The sequence below is a fragment of the Ostrinia furnacalis genome, unplaced genomic scaffold (assembly GCF_004193835.3).
Source record: "Ostrinia furnacalis isolate ACB-3 unplaced genomic scaffold, ASM419383v2 OfSCF7454, whole genome shotgun sequence".
NCBI lineage: Eukaryota > Metazoa > Arthropoda > Insecta > Lepidoptera > Crambidae > Ostrinia > Ostrinia furnacalis.
The window spans coordinates 125,140-148,621 of record NW_021137693.1 but is presented as its reverse complement, the minus strand read 5'-3'; the positions used below and the strand labels follow the sequence as shown (position 1 = coordinate 148,621).

Sequence of the window (23,482 nt, the reverse complement as noted above, 5' to 3'; positions counted from 1 at the left end):
CGGGAGTTAATTTTGCAACGACGTTCTGCCTTTAGTTTTCAATTACCGTATAATGAAGCTGCCCAAAACTATTTCAAAATGTGTGTCGTTCTATAGTTACTTTCAAGGTACCTACATCCTGGTGCACATCACATTTAAAATGTTTGGGCATAAACACAAACATTATATCTACAGAAGCAGGAATTGTTGTTTTTGTGTTAAATGAACCAGTGAAGAAACTTTTCTCCTCTCGTTGTACTATAACTTACTATAGATTAACAACAACTTGCGGTTTCGCTGAGGAAAGTGAGGTAAATCTACTATAAGTAATGAGCTGCGAAAGAAAATCGTAATGACATCGTCATATAGGTAGACTTTCACACTACATAAAATAAGTTATGAGATACTTACTTAATATTACATGTGATATATCGAGTATTATGTACTCGTATCACTATGGATAAACATAATAACTTCATTTAAACATAAGAGTATACTCTGCACTAATATTAGCAAAACGGGTTATTGAACATTACGAAAATGCGACGCAAAACTCTCCAATATTTATTGTTGAGCAAGTATCTACTTATATTAGATTTTGTATTACGATAAAGATAACCGTGCAAAACTAACAAAACATCCTTGAAATAAACTTTAACCCATTTATAATTCTGCAGGCATCAATAGGCATTATTTATTGCAGTAAATAGTAGTAATTTGCAATGGTCGTGGCATTTAAGACGCCACAATGACCTCTCAGGAGCTTAAACGATGCAATAACACTTATTGTTCTATTGTCGTGGTATTATATGCCACCAAAATTTTTCCGATAATAATAACATTGTTCATAGAAAAAATAATAAGTAGGACAGGGCAATTGTCTCTTAAGTGGCACCTTACTCGGAAATTGTAAAATTGCTGTAATAGCTAATATTGCAGATTACTTTTCCACGGTTTCTCCTTATAAACGGGACAATTTCTTTATTTCCTTTGAAGTTGGATTGCTGTATTTATTATACACTTATTCTTTATTAGCATCGTAGACTTCATTAAGTTTATGAACAAAAATAACGTTGTTCACTTACGTAAAACACTCACAACGAATCCCATGACTCTAATGGTAGAGTAAGGAATATCAATTTCAGCACAGATTGGATTTAAAAATCGCTAATTTAATTTGCAACCAAGAAGTTTCAAGTCAATTTTAATGATTTTTCCGTTTACTAGGTGTAAAAAACTAAATTTCTGACAGACTCAACCAATCAAGCGCAATGCGGATTGGCAAGTGACCAATCTTAAGGCCTATTTTAAACTAGCAACATTTTTGAGCAATATATTCTCCATCACTATGTCAAGTTGGCAACATTGCATCAGTTCAATTTACATGGCAACACTGATTCGGATAATTAGGGGAAAGTAGTACGAGATGATCCCCTTAAGCGGGAATCGCTGTAAAATACATATTTTTAAGGTAAACCAAAAAATAAAGACGATTACTACTAGTATATTTATCTATCCAACTTTCGTTATACTCAAAACCAGAAATTAATTGAGGTTTCATTAAAATATTTCATTTTTTGCAAAACATTGCAAAGTGATCATCTTGTACACCCCTGTGGGTAAGATGATCCCCAGGTAGGGGTAAGATGATCCCTATGATTCTGTTCTATGATCTATTCTTTTCTGGTTATATTCCTTTCGGAGTACCTAATTATGCGAACAAATCGTTAAAAAGTTAGAAAAGAAAAACATTTACGAATTAAATAACGAAAATAACTGATTCTTTCTTAGTACCTGCTAAAAAGCGTTTTAATAATTGAAACGCTTTTTGGCTGGAGCTGTGTTGAATATATCACAAATAAATTCACCTGCTTCATCACCCTCTACCCCAGCACATGCTTTATGGCCCCATTTTCCACATGCATAACATTTTATCCATCCTTCACATTAATTGGTATCGCTTGAAAACTTTTCTGTTCAGTACAGCCACTCAGTATCATCTCCTTCTCTTCTTCAGACTCAGGTGAGTTATATGAAGTTCTCTTTCTTTTATTTCACTTCCCTTTACCTACTCCATTGACTTTTTTATTTTAATTCCCAGGGATCATCTCGTACATATAGGAAGGGATCATCTTGACCCAAGTCCCACTTTTTGTTAAATATTTGCTAAAATAATCTACAAGTACGCGGCTACGTTTTTATGGCCAAAATATTAAAATTAAACATAATAGAAAGCCTAACGACAACAGTAATTACATTTAACATTGTTTGAATAAAAGTAACATAAGCTCAAAGTCATGCCTATTTTAGATCAGAAGTACACAATTTTTCTTTTTTCTCGTCAAATTCGATGTATCGCTCACGCCACCATTACGATTTGACTGAGGCGGGGATGTGTCCAGAGCTATGTTTTACCAGTGAAAGAAACTAAATGACGTTAGTGGTTTCAGCACAATCGCGAAAGATCATCTTACCCCAGGGGATCAACTCGTACTACTTTCCCCTAATGTGAGGTGACTGAGTCTCTTGCTCTGCTTCTTGTCAGCACTGGCCCATGTAATGTCCCGGAGTAGTGACAGGTTTAAAGTAACACTGGGACGTGTAAAAGTACTTTACAAGGTCAATTTGAAGAAAATAAATTAATTTTATGGGTTTTAATTAAATAGCATTTTATTATTCCTATAATTTGTCGATATCAAACTCTACATATATGATTACTTTATATTGCTGCAACTTTGACGATCATGCCGGCCATATATTGCCGTTAGAATGTTGTTCGTTTTATGTTTCTACTATCGAGTCGCCCAAGGTCTGCCTAGGCACAACTAAGTACACCTGGGAATACTAATATGACGTCCGAAGCACGGAAAAGTAATATTTTATTATACCCATGCATGAGTATGATGAAATTGCTGAGCGCTAAGTAGGTATAATGATAATACCTAAGCACATTTTATAAAAAACTAGCTGACCCGGCGAACTTTGTTCTGCCTTAATGGCAATAAATAAGCAGACTTTTTTTAAAATTTCGAACGGGATAAAAAGTATCCTATGTCCTTCTCCTGGCTCTAAACTACCTCCCTGACAATTTTCAGCTAAATCGGTTCAGCCGTTCTTGAGTTATAAGCGAAGTAACTAACACGACTTTCTTTTATATATATAGATAGTTAGTTGTCTTTTCAAATCTTCAACTACCTACTTATTTATGAAGGTAAGTATTTATTTGAAGTTTTACGTTCCACAAATGCTATTGGAAATAGTAAAATTATGTCTCCATTCAACTATTCAACCAAACTGGTAAACACTTTTGATTTACATAATTCAAAAACATATTAAGAAGATTAAGGTGCGTAACGAAACTCAAAGTGTGATTCAAATTCAAATGTAGATTGACTGATGCGCTTTTCATTGGTTTAATTTCAACATTTAAAGACCAACCTGACCTGTGACTAGATTGAATCGAGCTTTAAGCGTTGGTTTGTTTTTTGGACCGAAGCAACTTCTCTTTACCAGATGATAAGGTTATCTTTCTGTATGCAAACGCAAAGTTACAAAGAAAAGAGATCCTTTACATCTATTCATCATCATCCATCATCATCATTTTAGCCATATGCGTCCACCGATGATTACAAATGCCGGTTGGTAGAGGCCTGCATCCAGCGCCTGCCTGCTTCCTTCATGAGGTCGTCGGATACATCTATTACTAGTATAAAAACCACTTACCATTCCCACAGGTGGACAAGACAGTCGAACATGACGCAGCCATGCTCGGTGCTCATGCACGACGCCGCTGGTGCTGGCGCCGCCATCTTCTTTTATTACCACTACAGTTTCACTTCACAACACCATGGTTCCCCATATCACCGGCAGCCTCGCCAAGGTAATGTCTGCAAGAGAAAATTGCCAATTACAACGTGATAGGGTACGCCGAACATTGGGATTAGATGAAAGTGAAATTATTATGGAGTTACGATGGGCTGGGTATTGTAAGGTAGGTTAAGTAAGCCCACATAAATATACTAGATTTAGCCCATGTTTCTTTCTGTTATTGTTGGTATGAAATCCTTTGAACGTTAACCCATAAACCTTACATAATCTTATCAGAAATCTTATAATATTGTTACAGCTTCATAATTCATTTGAGACTAAAAAGCACAATAGAGACACCCAGGCGTGCTACAAAAACCTGAACCATGACCTGAACTTCGTTCAGTTACTAGGTAAGTATTACTACAGCGTGGTGTTTATTACATGCGAACTATGTAGTGGGCCTTCTAAATCTTCCCATATTATGTCTACGTCGCGTTGTGGAGGGTGACAATGGTAATACACCCTAATTGGAACTTGCATTCTCGATTGTTTTAGTTCGACATGCCGGTAATACGGCGGATGCGGACAAAAGATACAATGACAGTGCGACATTTTGAACAACTCTTCAAAATCATAACGATGCTTTTTCTCTATCTACCTAATTCCCATTGTATCAGTTTTAAATTGAACAATATTCTAGATCTAGTCTAACAAGAAGGGACAAGGTAGTTAAGTAGGCAGACAATAATAAAACGTACTTTAGATCAACAATGGTACTTAATTATTTCTCATGTTAGCTTTTGATCGCACACTCACGATAGACTGTGGCGGATCAATATATCAAAGCGTGAGAAGCCGCGGGCAAAATCAGTTGAAGAACAAAAATGGCATAATTTTTCATAACCTATATTAAAACGATTCTAAAATGTACCTACTAATGTTAGACATACACGTAGGTACAAGTAGTAGCTAATTTCTCTAGAGCTTTACATTTTCTTATAGAATTTCCTATATGACAATATTATTGTTCAATGCGCTACATTATGGAATTACAATAAAAGTAGTGTTACTTTTCATTCTCAGAATTCTTGAGGGCGGAAACAATAAATTTCGACCGCAGAAATGTGAAGCTGCGGCAAGCAACGGCATTTGCCAGTTTTCCACAGTTTATAGTCGTCGTAAAAACTTAAGTATTTGTCAAAATTACGAGTATTGTGACGAACAGGCAAAGAAAAATCTTTCTTTTAATTGTGACGAAAAGCCACTTTATAGGACTTAACACTTTAAGGCTGAGTTGACCGTAACTATAACGATAACCGGTGTTTTTTGTATGGAGTTAGACAGATTTTTGACGTTTGTGCAACCCAGCCTAAAACACCAAAATATGCTATTAAACAGAAAAGCGAGGAAAATTTTACTAAACTGAAAAAAAATAAAAATTCTAACAAGAAACTGCTGCTTAACTACTTATACTGAAACATTTCTTTCCACGAAATATAAAAGAGTTATTATTATCCTTGAAAGCGAATTATTCTTCCAATTGAAAAGTCACGGTTGATTTATTAGAAGTTAACGGCTTTAGTATTTCTTAGTAGTTTCTTAGTAGATTTAGTAACTATACTTTAAACTTTTGCCTACTGGTTTTATAAGAAAACACGTATATTTTCAAAGTTTCAGACATTCAAAAGAATAAACTTAAAACCAAACGAGCATTTTATAACTTCAATAAAGTCATCGCATCAAAAGTTTACTGCAACCTTAATCCTTATTTGTAGTGATCACTCAACAAGAGGCATGACTCTGAAAGGCACCATAAACATTACGCAATCAAAATAAACTAAAATTATAAAGAAAATGTAAATAGTAGGCTTACTTCTATGAGTTTGAAGGCAACGCATTGTTTTCAGAATTACAGATTTCTGAGTCTGGACCCGGGTAGAGTCTAGACTAAATCTCCCTGAGTAACAGAATCACTAATATTATACATATTCATTGGCATAACACCAAGACTCCATGAGCAAGATCATGAGTGTCCCGGTACCAGCGGTGGTCGAGCTGGCAGAAGGGGACCCAGGATCGGCTCGAGAGGTTAATGGGAACAGCTATCCTTCTCTGCAGACAAAATTATTTGGGATGGAAGTTTTGGACCCGAGTAAGATCCCGCCTGCACGGTGTGTACTATTTACACGCCACACCATAGTTTTTGTGCAAAAGAGAGTCTACTTTATACATCTCAGTTGTGCTTCGATTGCCACCTGGAGATCACAATCAGAGTCCAAACTTCAAATCCCACTTTCTAATATCATTACCAAATACGGACTCTATCTTGAAGATAAACTTCACAACAAATAATGGCGAAGAGCCCGAGGTGTTAAAAGTTGGGAACTTGATATATTGCATTCCATTATTATAAGGTCGGCGAATCTTTCTCTTGGGACCAAACTATTTTAGTACATGAACTCTTTCCTAATAATAGTCCTTACGTATATTCTATAGAAAATCCACCTCGGTGGTATTTTCTAGTGGAAATGAAGTGAACTCTCTCGACACGAAAGTCCAAAATCAGAGAATCGCCATGTACATGTTTTGATCATTGCAGGTTTTAAAAGTAACCCTATTGTCAATTCTTAAACACTTAAGAGAATCTTAGAATTGACAGCAAAAGTAGCAAATAAAGAAGCCCGTAAGGTAATCACGACACAATAACCGTTTTATTGATAGGTAAGTAGATAAGCATTAATATCGTTGCAAAAGTTACACAAGAAGCTTCCGAAGCGTAATAGCCACCGTCCAAGTAGCGGTTGACATCGGCTGATGCGCTCTACTGCCTCCAATCGAGGTACCGGTCCCCTTCGGCCATTTGCGGATTCTGAATTTGATAATGTCTTCGGAATTACGGTTCAATCAGATTTATTGCCATTATTTCCCGTGGCCGTCGAATAAAAAATACTAGCCATAACAGCTCTGCTCGTAGAACCATGAACACATTAAGTACTTGGAAATAAGAAGTATGAGACTTAGGTAGTATTCTCTCCTATTTAGATAGTATTTCCTAAAATCTCCTCTAACTAACCAATTTAATCCAATGTAGATATTTAGCTATACCTACTTTCTTATCTGATAATCCAATTTAATAAGTCCCGCTAAGTTTTTTTCACTTGATTATTACTTATTTTACCTATTTCAATACACTTTTCAAGGACGAAATCACAGAAAAACCAAACAGAAAAAGAATTTATCCAACCTATCCCCGATTATTTTAATATTCTCAACTTCTACCAATTCCCTGACCCGAAGAAATTAAATCGTCTGAAGAAAAGTTACGTGCTTTTAAGGGGCAACCTAGCTATTATAGCTCACAATTGTGTTTTATAACAGCATTCCTTTATAAAATATTTTTTTGTTTTAGCTGACTTTATAGCCACTAGCTTATCTTACTAGTTATATCTAGCATTTTTATTACCTAACAATCCAGTGTTTATATTCCTACGTCGTTCATACCTAGCTAATCTAAAACTTCACAAAATAATTCACAAACTGAATTCTTAAATGGAAATAGGACATTTCTACTACAAGTAATTTAACACGCAATTTTAAGCACGCAATGCAAAGTAGAGCCGTAAGTTTTTCTTCATTGTTTAATTATTAAAGTTTACAATAATTTGTAATGTAGCACTTTATTGCCTATATTTGACACTACAATGGCAAATATTATGCTAATCAGAATTTTTTTTTTCAGCAGTATGTAATAATTACGAGTATACCTCCAAAAAACTAATCGAAGACAAATTAAAGACAAAATAGCAATTATTGTATCTAAATAAGTTTTTCGCTTTGATGGATGGGACATGCCATGTTACCAAGTAAGCGCCTACTGAAAATTGAAAGCTAACTATTATATAGCATTAGACGAGGATAATTAATACCCAAGTAAAAAGCCCTCTATTTTATCTTCTTGTTTCAACCCAAACATTTTGATAAGCTTCATGATCCAACATAGCCTGAAGGTCTAATTAAATTAACTGTTTTGTATTCCAGAATATTTGCTAGGTTCAATTGGTATACTATGAATAATAATTTTGATTGATAAAATCATTCTGGAAAAATTAAAGCGTGCCTACAGCTTAAATTCTTAATTTTTTTGGAGTCTTGAGATGATGTTTACTATGACAGCCAAACCACTTACTTATTACTTGAGATCGTTTGTCTCCTTTTTCGAGTCCTACCAAGTGTCTACTTCTAAGGTTAACCGAGTCCTTTTGCACTATCTATATACATATAGCTAATATTTGTTACGATGGGTCATCAGAAAAAAACAAGCATAACCCACAACAGAAGTAAAAAACAAAGTAGAAAACAAAAAAGAAGGATATCTAGGCCAGGATAAGCCAAGCAACGTCATCGATATCGTAAGCGCGTCCGTCATAATAAGACTTGACCTTACTCAGCATTATGTCGTGACCCGCAAATTATGTAGGTCACAACGCTGAATTTTGGTTTCATAAGGATTAAAGAAGTTACGATGGCGCGGCGCGTGTCCTGCGTGCTGCTCGATGGCGAAGGAAAGGATTAAGATCCTACACTGAAAAAAGTGTTTGGTTGCTACTTACACGAAAATAGTGACTTACGAACTGAGTGTTAACCTATAACCAAACCAAGTTTAGCTAACATCAAAGTAGTTTGTTTATTTTACACAACATTTTATTCCTCATTACCAAAGTTAGTAGTTGGTAGTAACCTCCAGCTCGCAAGTCACTTTTTTGTATAAGCAGTGACCAAACCAGTTTTTTCAGTGTAGAAGATGATACAAGTGAGGCTGCACTAAGCGAGCAGAAATCGAACAGGGAACACGGACGAATGCTAAAGGCAATAGCCAATGGCGATGTCCCGCTTTCCACACTCATAGGACTCATAACGAAACAGTCAGGTTTTTAGTGGGTAGGCCCTATCTTTCCAGTAGGGTGAACAAAACCCACTAGCTACCCCCGCGGCTGGTGGGTGGGTATGCAATTCCATGCATTTTCTTGACGGTAAAAAAATGGTTTCATAAGATCCAAACTTCCTTACAGTCTCGTGAAAACTCAACTATTATAGCGTCAACTCTTCCCATAGTTATCCAATCGAGACAGCAATTAGGTCCGCGTCGATGTAGGTACATTCATCAGTGATGGGCGTGCCCCGCGACCGGCTAAGTGAAAGTGACCCTACCGAACAGTTAGCGGTACCTTAGTACAACAAGGTTTCCACAAGTCTCGCCTTGCTGAGGACAAATAATAGAGCACGACGCGTCTATTGATTTAGTAATTTGGCCCACACACGTCATCACTTCCCCAAGTCGAAATAGAAACTACGAGTAAAACTAACATGGGTATAACTCCTGAATTCCAAGCCATTTTTAGTTGAGTGATTTTTTTACGGGTTTAGGTGGAGCTTTTTCAAATAAGACAAATCACATATTTTTATATCGGTCAATGAGAGAGTAGGTAATTCACTTTTGTCAAAGGTTCTGTAGTTACATACTACTTGATTTCTAGATGTAGCTATTGCTAAATGTACATAATAATCAAGTTGATCGATAGTTTTATTTCACTGTGGTAAGAGACATGACGTGCAGCTCGAGTGCCCCAAGCAAAGGGTGAAGTCGAATATTACACGCTTATTGTATCGTAATGACTCGACTACATATTTAGCTACTTAAAGCTACAAGCCCGGTGTCTGCATATTATAATAATGATTATGTTTATACTTGTGAAAGAAAATTAAAACCAGTGATGCAGAACAGCTTTTTTTATTCCTCTGAGTCAATGTTTCTCGAGAATCAAACGAGAATTTGAACAATAACTCTCAGTTTTTATTTTATAAAAGACCCGTCTAAAGATTTATTGGAAAGTGTATGGGCAAAAACCGTAACCAATCCGATAATTACTGCACAAAAGTATAATTTACGGGGAATGTTTATTTTTTCGTCATACTTTCATCGTCATACCTGGCCACACCTTAATTGAAACAAAACAAAAGTGTAGCGTTACATAACCACATAGTAAGAAATTAATTGAGCCATAAAACATTTTAGCTAAAAATAATAAATATTTGATTAAGCATACGCAAAACGCAACTCAGTTTGCAAGAGATTACGATAGGATAGGTAAGACAAGATTTCTATAAGTGATATCGAAGTAAACATAACTTTAACTTATCTAAGTAGGTAGCTATTTAAGTGGAAGAGACTGTTATACCGCAATTTGTTCAAAGATCATGTTGCTCCCATATTTAAAATTTAAAATCAGTAATAAAACTGCATCTTTCTTGCAAGAAGTTGTTTACATGATTTGGTATTCGCGTATGAATATTCAGATTTTAATACTATCTACGGAAGCATGGGCACCACAAAGCTTCCCTACTCGTCACACCACTCGAGGTACTATCGACTGGTCGACTTGACGCGGTAAACAGCTTTCCACTGAAGGGCGATGCAGCTCAGCTACGTCCCATTCCCACAACTCTTATCAAAACCCCATAAAGCCCAAAATCCTATAACACACCTACTTAATTTATGCCCGTGGTTTCGACACCTCTTGTTTATGATATAACCTCTTGTGACACGGGTACGTTTCGTAAAGAGTGAAAGCCTATTTATGTTTTAATTGTAATGAGCAGAAAGGATTTACGTTAAATTGCCTCTTGAAAGCACGCACATTCACTTTAGTGGATTAATTATATAATTTTCCCCTGAAATACGGAGTTATTCCAAATCTTAATTTGTGTGTTTCACAGTACTTATTATTATTTCTGTGGTTTAACTTTGTGATGAATTTATTAACATCTAACGTAGATAATGTTTTTCTCGACTGAAAGCCAAATGATACTTATATTATAACTGTTAGAGCATATTGGGTCTATTTCATTTTAATGATGTAGTTGTAATAAACTCTACATATTAGGCTTTAAATCCCATACAAATTGAGGCAATTTATCATTGCTCGGTTCACAGAGTATTAAGGGTAGGTATTAATCGCAAATATTAATTCAGAGCACAGCGGATTAAGGCTATAGAATAGGTACATAATATAATATCCCAAATGACAGCGAGTTGGCCTAAATTATCTGTCTGGCACCCCAGCGTTTAATATTCGTTATTGGTACTGCTGGCAGAATAAAATTATTTTTATTGGTATCGTAACTCTTCCCTAAGCTACTAATAATATTAGTAGCTTAGGGAACAGTTATTATAAAGATACAATTATTAAAGTAACTTTGTCTGTTTGCCTCTACTTTTCATGTCTAAACTGAACCATTGTTAATTTGAAAAATTGCTTTTGGAGTAGGATGAGTACATTCACAAAATAGTAGTTAAAAGAAGAAGGAATAAAGGCACGTAATAAAAAGTGACTTAAAAACTAAAATTCACTTAAAGCTGCGAGCAGAAGCTAGGTAGGTAGTTAGTAAAAATAATTTGGTGTTCTTCCCCAAAATCATTACAAAGTAATAAAATCATCGAAATACGGATTTTCATCAATAAGTAGGTACGCATATTTCCTACTTGACTCTGAAGGTGAAGTGAATGATAAAAGATAAATCACGTTGCCGATTTACCTAAGAATAATCGTAGAATGCCAGCGAGCACTTTCTTGCAATAATAAAGGAAAACGCAAAGTTCTTGAAAACTTGGAAGAAAACAATACCTCTACTAAGAGGCGAAATCCATTATTTTGTCCGTAAGTTGCAAACGCTACCCTCCGTCCCCAATCCCAGTGTGTGCCTACTGTGTGCTTTGACGATTCTCAAACTTATTTGTCCAGCCCCTTAAAGTAATTAAAAAGTTCCTGTACCTCTACACGTATTTGGATTTCACGCATTTTATGTACCCTGTAGCCATTGTAGTGTCAGTAGTAGGTAAGTATCGTAGTCTTAACAAGGTTCAGTTAGCACGCACCTAACCTGCCTTGGCATGAATGTTTTACATCAATCAAACAAAAGGCCATCGCTAAAAGCAAAATGTTTGTACCTACCTACTCAAAACACTCACTAATCATCATAAAGGAAACAAAGATATCTTATTGAGAAGATGTTTCTAAAAAAAAGGTATCAAGTAATCATTTACATCACAAATGTTGATTTTTTTTTCTTCAATTTCGACATTTTGGGATTCTGCGAGAGCGCAGCGCTAAACACGATATTACGATGTTGACGGTAGGACGTCGCACCTACGACTATACGACGTAGATTATCACGTTACGACGACTCACCTACGACTTTATAACACAATGCGATGTTGTAACCTGTTTATATGTACGAGCACTTATTCGTTGCTCTCGCTTACATGATTTGGAAATTTTATTTGTCGAAAGTTATTTACTATGTTAATCAAAGACATGTGGGTGACAAAGTTTTTATATTCGTTCTGTTATCTATTTCATGTCTCAGCCTAATTTACGCCCTAGGGGCTTTCAATTCCAAGTTTGAGAACCAGAGTTACAGTATTCTCCTCTGTATGCCGAGTCGGCTGGCACGCATAGAGGGTGGGCGCCGGGCGGTCAACGACTCGACTTGGCAATTCGGGAAGATACCCGAACCTTTTGCTCCCGCGTTGTCGCATGTTTTACATCCCGGTTTAAACGGCTCTCTGGAGATATGTTACATAATTCGGTATGTAAAGTTAAGCGGTGCCTAAATAGGCACGTCTCATGGGCATTTCTACTGTACGGTGTATTTTTTCTCAATTCGGTGCTAAAATTTATATTTAGTTTTTTAAGTAGTTTCAATACAAAAAAATAAATGTTACTCCATTCTGAATGTAAAAATAGCATTGTCACTAAATATTGTGAAGTGGTTTATGAGAAATGTTATGCATCGAATTGAGAGAGCACCGAATTGAGAAAATTAATCACGGAATTGAGAAATGAATCTCCAAATATAAAAATCGCTCCGCAAACTTAGAATTGATGACATTATGAAGAAATACATAATGTATTTCAATAATTAATATAATAAATACTTAAAACGTTTTGATATCTGATTGCTGGTCTATTAGTTAGATGGTTCATTTTAGGTTTATGTGTCTGAAATACCAATGGAATAAAACAAAAATCCTAATCAATATGTTTAATTGTTTAATAAGGAACTATAATAAATTCCTAATTTTTATATATTATTTTAATTTTATTTAAATAAAACAAATAAATACATAACACAGGGTCTCTTTGTTTATTTATTCTTAACCTTAAACATAAAACAAATATTGCAAAACCCAAGAGCTAGATTGACCTGACACTATACCGAAGATATTATATCGGACGTCAGTTTGTACACGATTAAAATGGCACTCAAATAGCTGAAATACAACAAGGCACCAGGTGTTACCACATTTCATCAAATTACTCGAAAATATTATAAATTACAACGATTTCTACCAAACGTAATGGCAGATATCAGTTAAATACTTAATTAATTCAGCAGTAATCTCATTAAATACTTCATGAACATTATTAATGTCGCACACCGGTTTGAGAAATGACCAGTGACCAAAAATTCTGAGTGATTTCAAACCTCTGAAAAATGCTCCTCAAAGCGACTGATCCCTCTTTTATACTGCTCGACCACTCGAGTGCAACTGCTAGTTTATGGGAATCAGGCGTGGGTGTTCGTATTGTGCGTTGTTAGTGATATAGGAGCACAAAAGTAAAAATCACGGAATTGAGGCACACACGTCGGACAAAATTTAAATGTGTTACTGTATTAAAACCCAAGGACTTGCAATAAAGAAACTCATTTATATAGCTTTATTAACTATCCCTTGTTCTGTGAATGTGGGTTTCATAATAAGGAAGTTATTATTTCAAAAGTTATGAAGCAAAAACGAGTAAATTCTGGAAACCGGACACTCCATTTTAGGCCAAATTTCGCCCGTTTTTGAACTTTCGGATTTTTTCAAGGCGAGATGTAAAACCTGGCGGTCTTCTAAATATGCTCTCCATCAAGTCAAGAGTCCTATAAATACGTGTGATTTTTTTCAAGTCCGTACTTCAATTTTAAAGGTACTTTTTTCGCCCCAGTAGGTCGATCGGTCGTCCCCGTAGAAATGCCCTCATAATTCTCTACTATTTAGTATAGAATTGTGAGACTTCATAACGTCCCTATTTGATTAGTTACTTATCTCTATGAGTGTTTCAACGTACAATGCAAAACATACTAAAGCTAATGAGTACTACCTAGCCGAAAATTGTCTAAGAAAGCAGCCATTTACCTAAGAGTCCATAATCTATGATTAACTTAGGTACTTACCTGTTAGTAAATTAAAGTTATGTAACTTATCGGCTTATTTTGCTACGTCATTGAAGGACTAAAACTGTATAAAATAGAAAAAACTCCAAAACGTAGTAGTTTGGATGGTTAATAACTTACTAACTACAATATTTCAGTGTAGAATGAAGGATGAGTACGTTTTGGTTTAACAAGTTAAAAAATATAGATACTCCCCGTACAAGACCAGAGTAGCTTACTAAGCTTACAAGATAACTACCCAAAGCTACTTAATCCGGCTAAACTTGGCACTACACTGCCGTGCATCCAAATAGACTTGGCAACATTAATCGAGGCCCTATGTAGGTAGAGTTGGCTTAGCGTACGTCTGAGAATTTACAAATGCATGGCTACATTTAGACGAATTTTCAGATGCTAAATGTAGAGTCCTAAATCTTGGTTTAAAAATGCATGACTTGCCTATGTAATGTATCTACCTTTTCGTCTTGTTGGAAGTATTAATAAAGTCTAAATTGAGAAAATACCTACTACAGTGGGTTACTACAGTTAGTTGGTCGCTCGGGGAAGGGAAAGGGACACGCGCCCAGGGTCACTCCAATTTGACAGGGGGATGTTAACGTCGTATTTTTTTTTCAACCATAAATTAAGGGTTGTAGCTAATTATTTTATAGATATTAATCTATGCAAATTGAAACTTAATGACCTACCTACTGTGTATAGTTATATGTATGTATACAACGTGTCCCAAAATTCAAGGATAAGCCGGCGCCGCAGGGTGGACCTAGTCATGACTGCTTTAGGAAAAATAAGAAAAAAATCTATCTCAATTATTTTTTAAGTTACACAATAAATTATGAAATTCATCGAAAATTGACACCCCTTATGATATTTTACATTACCACCACTACAATTTTTCAAATACTTCAGTTTTTTTGTTTGTATCGGCAACTTAAGTAGTGCTGCTGTCCACCCCAATTCTTAAAACCCTCAGAATCCTTGCAGTTTTTACACAAAAGTTAATCAAAATATGATATTTCCTTAAAATTTTGAACGATTTTTACTTACACTCCACTTTGACTCGTCGTTTTGTAAAAAAACAGTATGAACACTACTGCGGCAAGTTTTTTATAAAGTTGACGCAACTATCCAAGATTCCGAAATGGTATAATACACTAAGAAAACTAGTCGCAAAAAGATATGCGTACCATTTTTACAAGAACTTCGCTTGTTAGTTAGTATGGGATAAATCTTGCAACTGAATTTAAAACCAGTTCTCCTTAACTAATTGAGCTGAAATTTGGTATACTTGTGTAAGTACGATGACAATGCAATATTATGGTACCATTGAGCTGGATGGAGTGTGGAGGTGGCCATAAGAACTCTTAACGAAACGGCGGAATTACATCTAGTTTGGGTTCGTTGGACTTGTCTTTTCGAACACTTTAGTGCTAGATGATGTTCAGGGTCCTGATGATGAAGTCAAGAGGTGGCAGGAGCTGGCCATAGGAACTCCTAAACGAAACGGCGGAAGCTTATCGAGTTTGGGTTCGTTGGATTTGTCTTCCCGAGCACTTAGGCCATGAGATTGAGAAACAACTAAAAAGCTTAAAATAAAGTTGTAATAAAAAAAACTTATTTAAAAACAAGCTTGACTTCGTTTGAAAATTATAATTGACTTCATCATCAGGACCCTGGACATCATCTAGCACTAAAGTGCTCGAAAAGACAAATCCAACGAACCCAAACTCGATAAGCTTCCGCCGTTTCGTTTAGGAGTTCCTATGGCCAGCTCCTGCCACCTCTTGACTTCATCATCAGGACCCTGAACATCATCTAGCACTAAAGTGCTCGAAAAGACAAGTCCAACGAACCCAAACTAGATGTAATTCCGCCGTTTCGTTAAGAGTTCCTATGGCCACCTCCATACTCCATCCAGCTCAATGGTACCATAATATTGCATTGTCATCGTACTTACACAAGTATACCAAATTTCAGCTCAATTGGTTAAAGAGAACTGGTTTTAAATTCAGTTGCAAGATTTATCTCATACTAACTTACAAGCGAAATGCTTGTAAAAATGGTACGCATATCTTTTTTGCGACTAGTTTTCTTAGAGTATTATACCATTTCGGAATCTTGGATAGTTGCGTCAACTTTATAAAAAACTTGCCGCAGTAGTGTTCATACTGTTTTTTTAAAAAACGACGAGTCAAAGTGGAGTGTAAGTAAAAATCGTTCAAAATTTTAAGGAAATATCATATTTTGATTAACTTTTGTGTAAAAACTGCAAGGATTCTGAGGGTTTTAAGAATTGGGGTGGACAGCAGCACTACTTAAGTTGCCGATACAAACAAAAAAACTGAAGTATTTGAAAAATTGTAGTGGTGGTAATGTAAAATATCATAAGGGGTGTCAATTTTCGACGAATTTCATAATTTATTGTGTAACTTAAAAAATAATTGAGATAGATTTTTTTTCTTATTTTTCCTAAAGCAGTCATGACTATGTCCACCCTGCGGCGCCGGCTTATCCTTGAATTTTGGGACACGTTGTATATGCGTAGCGTGTAAAAAGACAGCGCACCCTTTTCTGAAATAAAATTTTGTTGAGAAAACTTATGAAATACTTGAGTGTATTACTCTTTGCTATATTAATTTTTATAGGAGATATGATACAGTATCTACATATCATTGTAGGTATGTAAAATTCAAGACCATTAATGTAACTTACTTGCGAAAAAGCTTTTTCGAGTTGACCCTTACAAATGTGACAATATTACCTTTACATATTTTTTTCCTTTTATAACTACGCAGTATTTTCAATTTTATACGTAGATAGCTCTTGGTGGCTGAAATTCGAGTATCCCTTGCGTGAAAATATGAAAAATATCGTTTATTACCCAGTTACAGTTGTAAATAAGCAATTCAAAAATTCCCAGAAAATGTTTCAGGTCCAGTTCGGTATTTTATTACCATTTTACTAGAGTTCAACCAACACAAGCCGTAAATTGCGACGCAGTTAATCATTTTTACGCGTGTTTTCACTTTCAGCCTTATTTACCTACATAATTATTTTTCTTACACTGTAGTTTTTCAGTAGGTAACTCAAGAAAAACAACTCGTTAGCCCAAAAATATTAAATCAGTCAATCAAGGCCTACACAAATATGTTTTAAATTCGGTATGAAATAAGAGTTATCAAGTACGCACAACATAAACAGTGCGTCTAACGCAATTTGTTAAAAAGTCCTCAAATTAAACGCCGCATTGTGTTGCTAGACTAATTACACTAAACACATCAATTTCAGATGAACCGTACCGGTAACTAGGTCATCACAACGTGCCAATAATTATCACTCACCTAAGCGATCGGTCTTGGCGGTGGCGGCCGGCACTTTTTTTGTACACTAATGTCCAAGATGTAGTAGGAAATACATCCTACACGATCGATTGTAGTATTCGAGTGTTTAGATTTGTTTTTAGATGCGAAGCGTTATTTTATCGATTGGGCGGCGCGCCGCCGCGCGTTCTGGCACGGAATGAGCGCCACCCCGTCCAGGCGTGCGCGCGTTTTCCGCGATTTCCCGCCATACAGGCAGGGGGATGTTCCGAACTTGTTTCTAGGCACGCGGATTTGCGCATTTCGTAGTTAGCATTGATGGGAACCGGGAAAGCGTGTTTTGGTTTTACTTTTTACAATGTTTGAGTTAGTGATACGGGGACGTAGAGTTGGGGAAGCATTGGGCGCCTTCACTAACTAACTGGTCTTATTTTGTCAAGTAAAATCTATCAGAAGTTCTTTAACAGGTGACTACTAAATATTAGAGGAAGGAACTTAAACTTAATATAGGTACCATTTACATAAATAATGTACCATATAACTTAACACTACACATGAAATGATACACATAAACACGAAAACTAAATGGCTAGTTTCTCCCACGAAACTCGAAAGCATCATTAAACCAAATTCAAATGCAATAAATCTACGCCCACTCTTAAGTGTCAATTAGTTATTAATTTATTTAAACTGGAATGCTCGTTCGTGAGCACGCCTCAAAACGAACCTTGTTACAAAATTTTAATTAAACCATCACAAAATGTACAGGAGGGATGCTTGGATGCCTTCCTACGCATTTCCTGCCTATCATAATTCTACCAAAGGCGTATTATTAAAGTAGATCTGTAATGTTTTCTGATTTGTCCTTGCCCCTACAGTCTACCCCATCATCTTTTGTTTAAACTCCGCTGCAAATTCTGCAACAGTAAATATTTATCAACATTACTCGATTATCTATTAAAAGGAAGAACTTGTAGTGGTGAAAAGATGGAGGGAAACGTTCCCACAGAATTGATAGAGCAGGTAATATTAAGATAATAATAAGCTATAAAACATAATAGACGTTTGCAGTTAAGAAAAAATCACCCTGTAGAATGTAACCAACATTCAACCACGTCATTTTGACCACACTTGTGGCACAGGCAACAGATATCAGCCTGAACAATTTTATTGCAAAATCATCCCTATTACCATAGTCTTTAGCTTATCATCTCCCTGAATGAAATCGAATACCAGACGTCTAAGTATAACAAGGTTGCAGAATGTGGTGTTTGGTGTTCATAACCTATGTGTAATTAATTAACTGCTGTTATTAAATCAGCACGTGCTTATTATTACATCAATTAATACAGATTAGTAAGTACGCTTTAATATGTAGTTAGGTATGTACAGTCGATTAACGCCTTTGCTGTAGTCTTAATTGGTACAAGTTGATAAATAAAGTTAATATTACTTAACACCACTGATTGATTCGGCTTACAATTTTTTTAACAAATTAAACTTTGGTAATAAATTGCAAGAAAATTTTAGCTACCTACTTTTTCACGAGAAACGTAATTTTTTGCTTTTTTTAATTTTTTGTTTAGTCTTAATAGTGCTACACATAACAAAAATTAAAATCGGAATGAAAAACTATTTTCTTTTGGCTCTAATCTTGATAAAGTTTTCAGTAATAACCGCCTATGTTTTTTTAATTCCTGACGGGTAATGAGAATGAAAAAATTCACATTCAGTTCAGCACAAACATTTCTAGTGCTACACAATCCTACAAAATAAAATTAAAACGCATCTCGCCTGCACAATTTCAGCGCGAGTTTCCTCTCGAGACTACGGCGTAGATAATCCGAGGGGATGAACCCCGCGTTGGGGTTGGTTAGGGACCACCCCGCTAGAGCGGATGTTTTCATAACAACGATGCACTTGGCGCAGGGGTCGGCAACATTTCTGTTTAGTTACTGTTTTTCTTTTTTGTCTGTAGTTGATGTAACATTCAATCAATTTCAGCGAAATATCGAAATTGTTAGAAAATGTTACTTATCTAATTTACAAAGCTTAGTTATTTATTAAGTTTAATATCTATGTTCAAAGCACTTAACTATAATGATCATTTGAAATTTTTTTATTCATAAAAGTTAAACCTAAACCAGTAAGCAATGAGCAGCAGCCCTTTATTTAACATCCCTCTTCTTCAGGTAAAACTACTTCAGGTAAAACAACTACAGTAATGTCTTAGTCTTAACCAATAAAACATGTTCGCGTTGAGATCTGTGTTTCTCTATTTTAGTTAAAACAGAACACGTCATTATTAATATTTATTACCTACTAGCTTTCCGCCCGCGGCTTCGCCCGCGTGTAATTTTGTCTGTCACAGAAAAACAATATCGCGCGTGTTAACTAATTTTTATTTATTTAATTATAAATTTATAACCTTTATATACTGATATTTAGATTTATATATTTATTTATTTATGTAGATAAATATATGTACCAACAATTAAAACAATATATTTTTAAATATAACTTTTATTTCTCAATATTATAATATTACTAATTTTATAATTATAGGTAGAATAAGAATTATACTATAATCAGATATATACGTTTGTTTACATGAAAAACACTATTCAAACTTATTTTCTGAAATCACCATTATAGTATACATAAAAATACAACGAGCAACAAAATAATAAAAAGTACAATAATTATTTACTTATCTCGGTTTACAGCAACAGCAAGTTGTTCGGGCAGAGCTTCCGCTCTGTCCGACCGCCAGTGGAGAAGTGTGTCCGTCGGCTTGAGCCGCTCCGCTTTTATAGAGAGTGGAGGGGGCACAAGTCGGCGGACGGAAGTCTTATTTCTATTATTTAAATTGAAACAAAGATTTTAATACAGACAATATTCATTACTAAATTGATTTTAAATATTAAAAACAACATTCTACGTAACCATAATAATTTTATATGACTTTATGTAATTTTATTATCAGGACACGTGGTTNAAATTAAAATCAAAACAGTAAAATGTTAATATCAATTTTATTTAAAATAATGATTTATTACAATATTTTTAGAACATTGTTATAATAAGAAATAATTTATATCAAAATGCGCCGGGGTTTCCGCTTCCGATCACACTGTAGCGAAAACCACGTTAGCATTTTTGTGGCCAATGGCGGGCAGTCGATGGTGAACTATCGTGTCGAACGGACTATTCTGCCGAAATGTAATTGTGTAATACTGATGAGTAATATTGTTGTACAAGTTATTCAATAAATACTATGAAAAGTATCAACCAGCGTTTGAACTTAAAAGGAGGATAAAAATAGGTAGATAGATGTTAAATAAATTCCACCTGCGTATTTTTTACCATGTGCTTGGCAACTCCTGCAGGAGCGTCTAGCGTAAGCACGTCCTTTTCACGTTACTAAGTACAAGCTTCACCACAAAAACTTCAATTATGTTCTCCTGTGTGTATGTTCACCGTGCATTTTTTGTCTCCTCATGTTGGCGCGCTTCAATAAATGAAAAAAATAATACAGACTTACTTAGCTAACATAGGAAGGACTACCTAATAACTAATAAAAAAAAAATCAGCTCAATGGGTCATCGGGAAGAGGGTCAATTTTAAGTTGCAAGATTTGACGACAGACACCAGACATGTGAAAGTAAATAAAAGCTTGTAATAAGCAAAAAGTATTCTATAGCCTGACCAGGAACATAAAAACCCTCGCCATGTTGCGGAAAACTAATGGTACTAATTTCTTTTAATGGCAACAGTAACATCTCTACTTAATCTGTGACAGTAACTGAAAACTTCATTGATATGTCACCTTGCATGTCAGTATATTGCTGTCAAAGTGTAAACAAACTTTATTTTAAATGTGCGCAATTGGTTTTATGAATTAAATTGCTAAAATATTTTTATAGTCGTGAAAGATAAGTGGTTCACAATGTGTTAAAGTATTTGTCGAAGAGAAATACTAAGGGTTTGGACAATATTTTCATTGAATAATGTTTCCGACAAAGGTTGTCAAATTGACTGACATGTTTATCGTATAGTACAGTCCACTATGAAAATTAGCTGTGGTTTGTTTCAACTACCTATTTTAAAATTTTTTGTCACTTTCTAAGTGTTGAATTTTATGGGATTGGGAAAGAAGTACCGAGTTTGAAGCGTTCATGAGCAGACATTGCAGTTGAATATTCAAGTTCTAAATTTGATTATTGATGAATAATAAAATGAATTCTACAAGCTCGATTGATGGTTTCATTTAATTTATTTAAATCAGGTTACCTATAATAATATTTTTTCGTTAATTTATGAAAATATCAAATTAGCCCGTAATCCTGAATCCTCATACATAAAGTTAGCCTATTAATTTAACACAGGTACGACTGTACTCAGTGTTGCACTATCAAATGCAATTGACGCGCCACTATGCCAGGGTTTTTATGTTCCTGGTCAGGCTATAAAAAACAATTATAAGTAAGGCAAAAAGTAGGTATACATTACAATTATAATACAAGTGATAAAATTAAATTTTATACTCCGAAAAACGGAGACTAATGCCCGTTTTCACCATCAATCCCTAATTTTTAAGTGACCCCTATGCCCTATGATAACAAATAATAGGAATTTTGTTGTCAAAGGGGTCACTTAAAAACTAGGGATTGATGGTGAAAACGGGCATGAGACTCCTCCATTTAACTTTATAAACTCTTGGACAAAGTCCGTCAATGATTTCCACGAGAGACGACCTAATCGTAAGGCAGGATTCACATTGACCGGCGGCGCAGCGTCCGTTCGGCCAAAAATATAGTTCCAAAATACTGGACTGTGGCGCCCCACTGTCAATGTCATCGATAGGACCGATGACATTGACAGTGGGGCGCCACCGTCAATACCGGATCGCTGGTTCCGATTTTTGCCACGTTGGAAACCATATAGTTGAACGATGGTAGCGCCCCCCTGTCATTGAGTTTGGTGGGACAGTTCAGCGTGGGTTATAGTTCCAAAATACTGAACTGTCCTGTGCATGACATTGACAGTGGGGCGCCACCGTCAATACCGGATCGCTGGTTCCGATTTTTGCCATGTTGGAAACCATATAGTTTAACGATGGTAGCGCCCCCCTGTCATTGAGTTTGGCGGGACAGTTCAGCGTGGGTCATCTATATCTATACGGTGGAATACTCGCGTCTGCGCGCGTATGCGTGCTCGCGCATCCGTCCGCATTGAAATGTCAGTTAATCAGTTGTAGTAAGCAATTACGACTCTAAGAACTGTTAATAAGGCAGGATTCACATTGACTGACGCGCAGTGCAGCTCCGTTCAACCGAAAATGCGGTGGAATTACAACTGAACTGTTAATAAAATACTATAACGGCCATGTAGCTCTCCGACGCGCGCCGGTCAATGGGTATCGTCCCTTAGATTCTAAGGGTTCGGACAAACCAACGCGATCACAGCGCGATCAGCCGGCGTGCAGCGATGGCGACCAGACCTAAATGCATTGATCGCCATCGCTGCACGCCGGTTGATCGCGCTGTGATCGCGTTGGTTTGTCCGAACCTTAACATCCTACAATGGGTCTAGTCAAAATGCCATCGCAAACCAATAGGAAGTTTTCACTAATGTCAGTCGCCGCGTCACCAGTAATTCGATTCGATCGGAAAATGGCAGCCAAAATGCACATTGAACCACCAACGACGCGGCGACATAAAAGTTCATTCAAAATCGAATAAAAGTTAAAAAATGTCTATGACTTTGCGATTGTTTTTACTTTTTTTAGCTTTTTTTTTTTAAATTAGTTTCTTCCTTCTTTCTGCTCTCTGTTTACGTCTATGCTTCGCTGTCAAATTAGCTGTCAAAACGACATCGCGATACGGATTTGTCAAAACAGCCTTAGGGTGGGTTGCACCATCTTAGTTTAACTTTGACAAACGTCTAAAATCTGTCAAACTCCATACAAAAAACACCGGTTAACGTCATAGTTACGGTCAAAGTTAAGTGGTGCAACTCACCCTATTGGTTTTCGATATAATCGAAGCTTATCACCGGGGTTTAAGTAATCGCAATGAAAATGGCGGGTGTTG

At 35.9% G+C, this 23,482-nt stretch overlaps 1 protein-coding gene across 7 annotated transcripts in view; it reads right to left on the bottom strand.

Annotated features, from left to right (window-relative positions):
* kmr (pleckstrin homology domain-containing family A member kramer) overlaps positions 1-17,563 on the bottom strand; it is an 89,996-nt gene extending 72,433 nt beyond the window's left edge. For 2 of the 7 annotated variants that reach the window (XR_003656860.1, XM_028320842.1), the window contains exons 1-2: positions 17,409-17,536; positions 3,703-3,866 (exon numbers count right to left, since the gene is read on the bottom strand). Coding sequence is in view for 6 of the 7 variants with exons in the window: in XM_028320842.1 (XP_028176643.1) it covers positions 3,703-3,788 (86 nt within the window). In the remaining variant the exon portion in view is untranslated. Of the gene's footprint in view, positions 1-3,702; positions 3,867-17,408 lie in introns of all 7 variants that reach the window. The other 5 variants (XM_028320837.1, XM_028320838.1, XM_028320840.1 and 2 more) reach the window with 4 other exon arrangements.
* Positions 17,564-23,482: the final 5,919 nt, after the last annotated feature.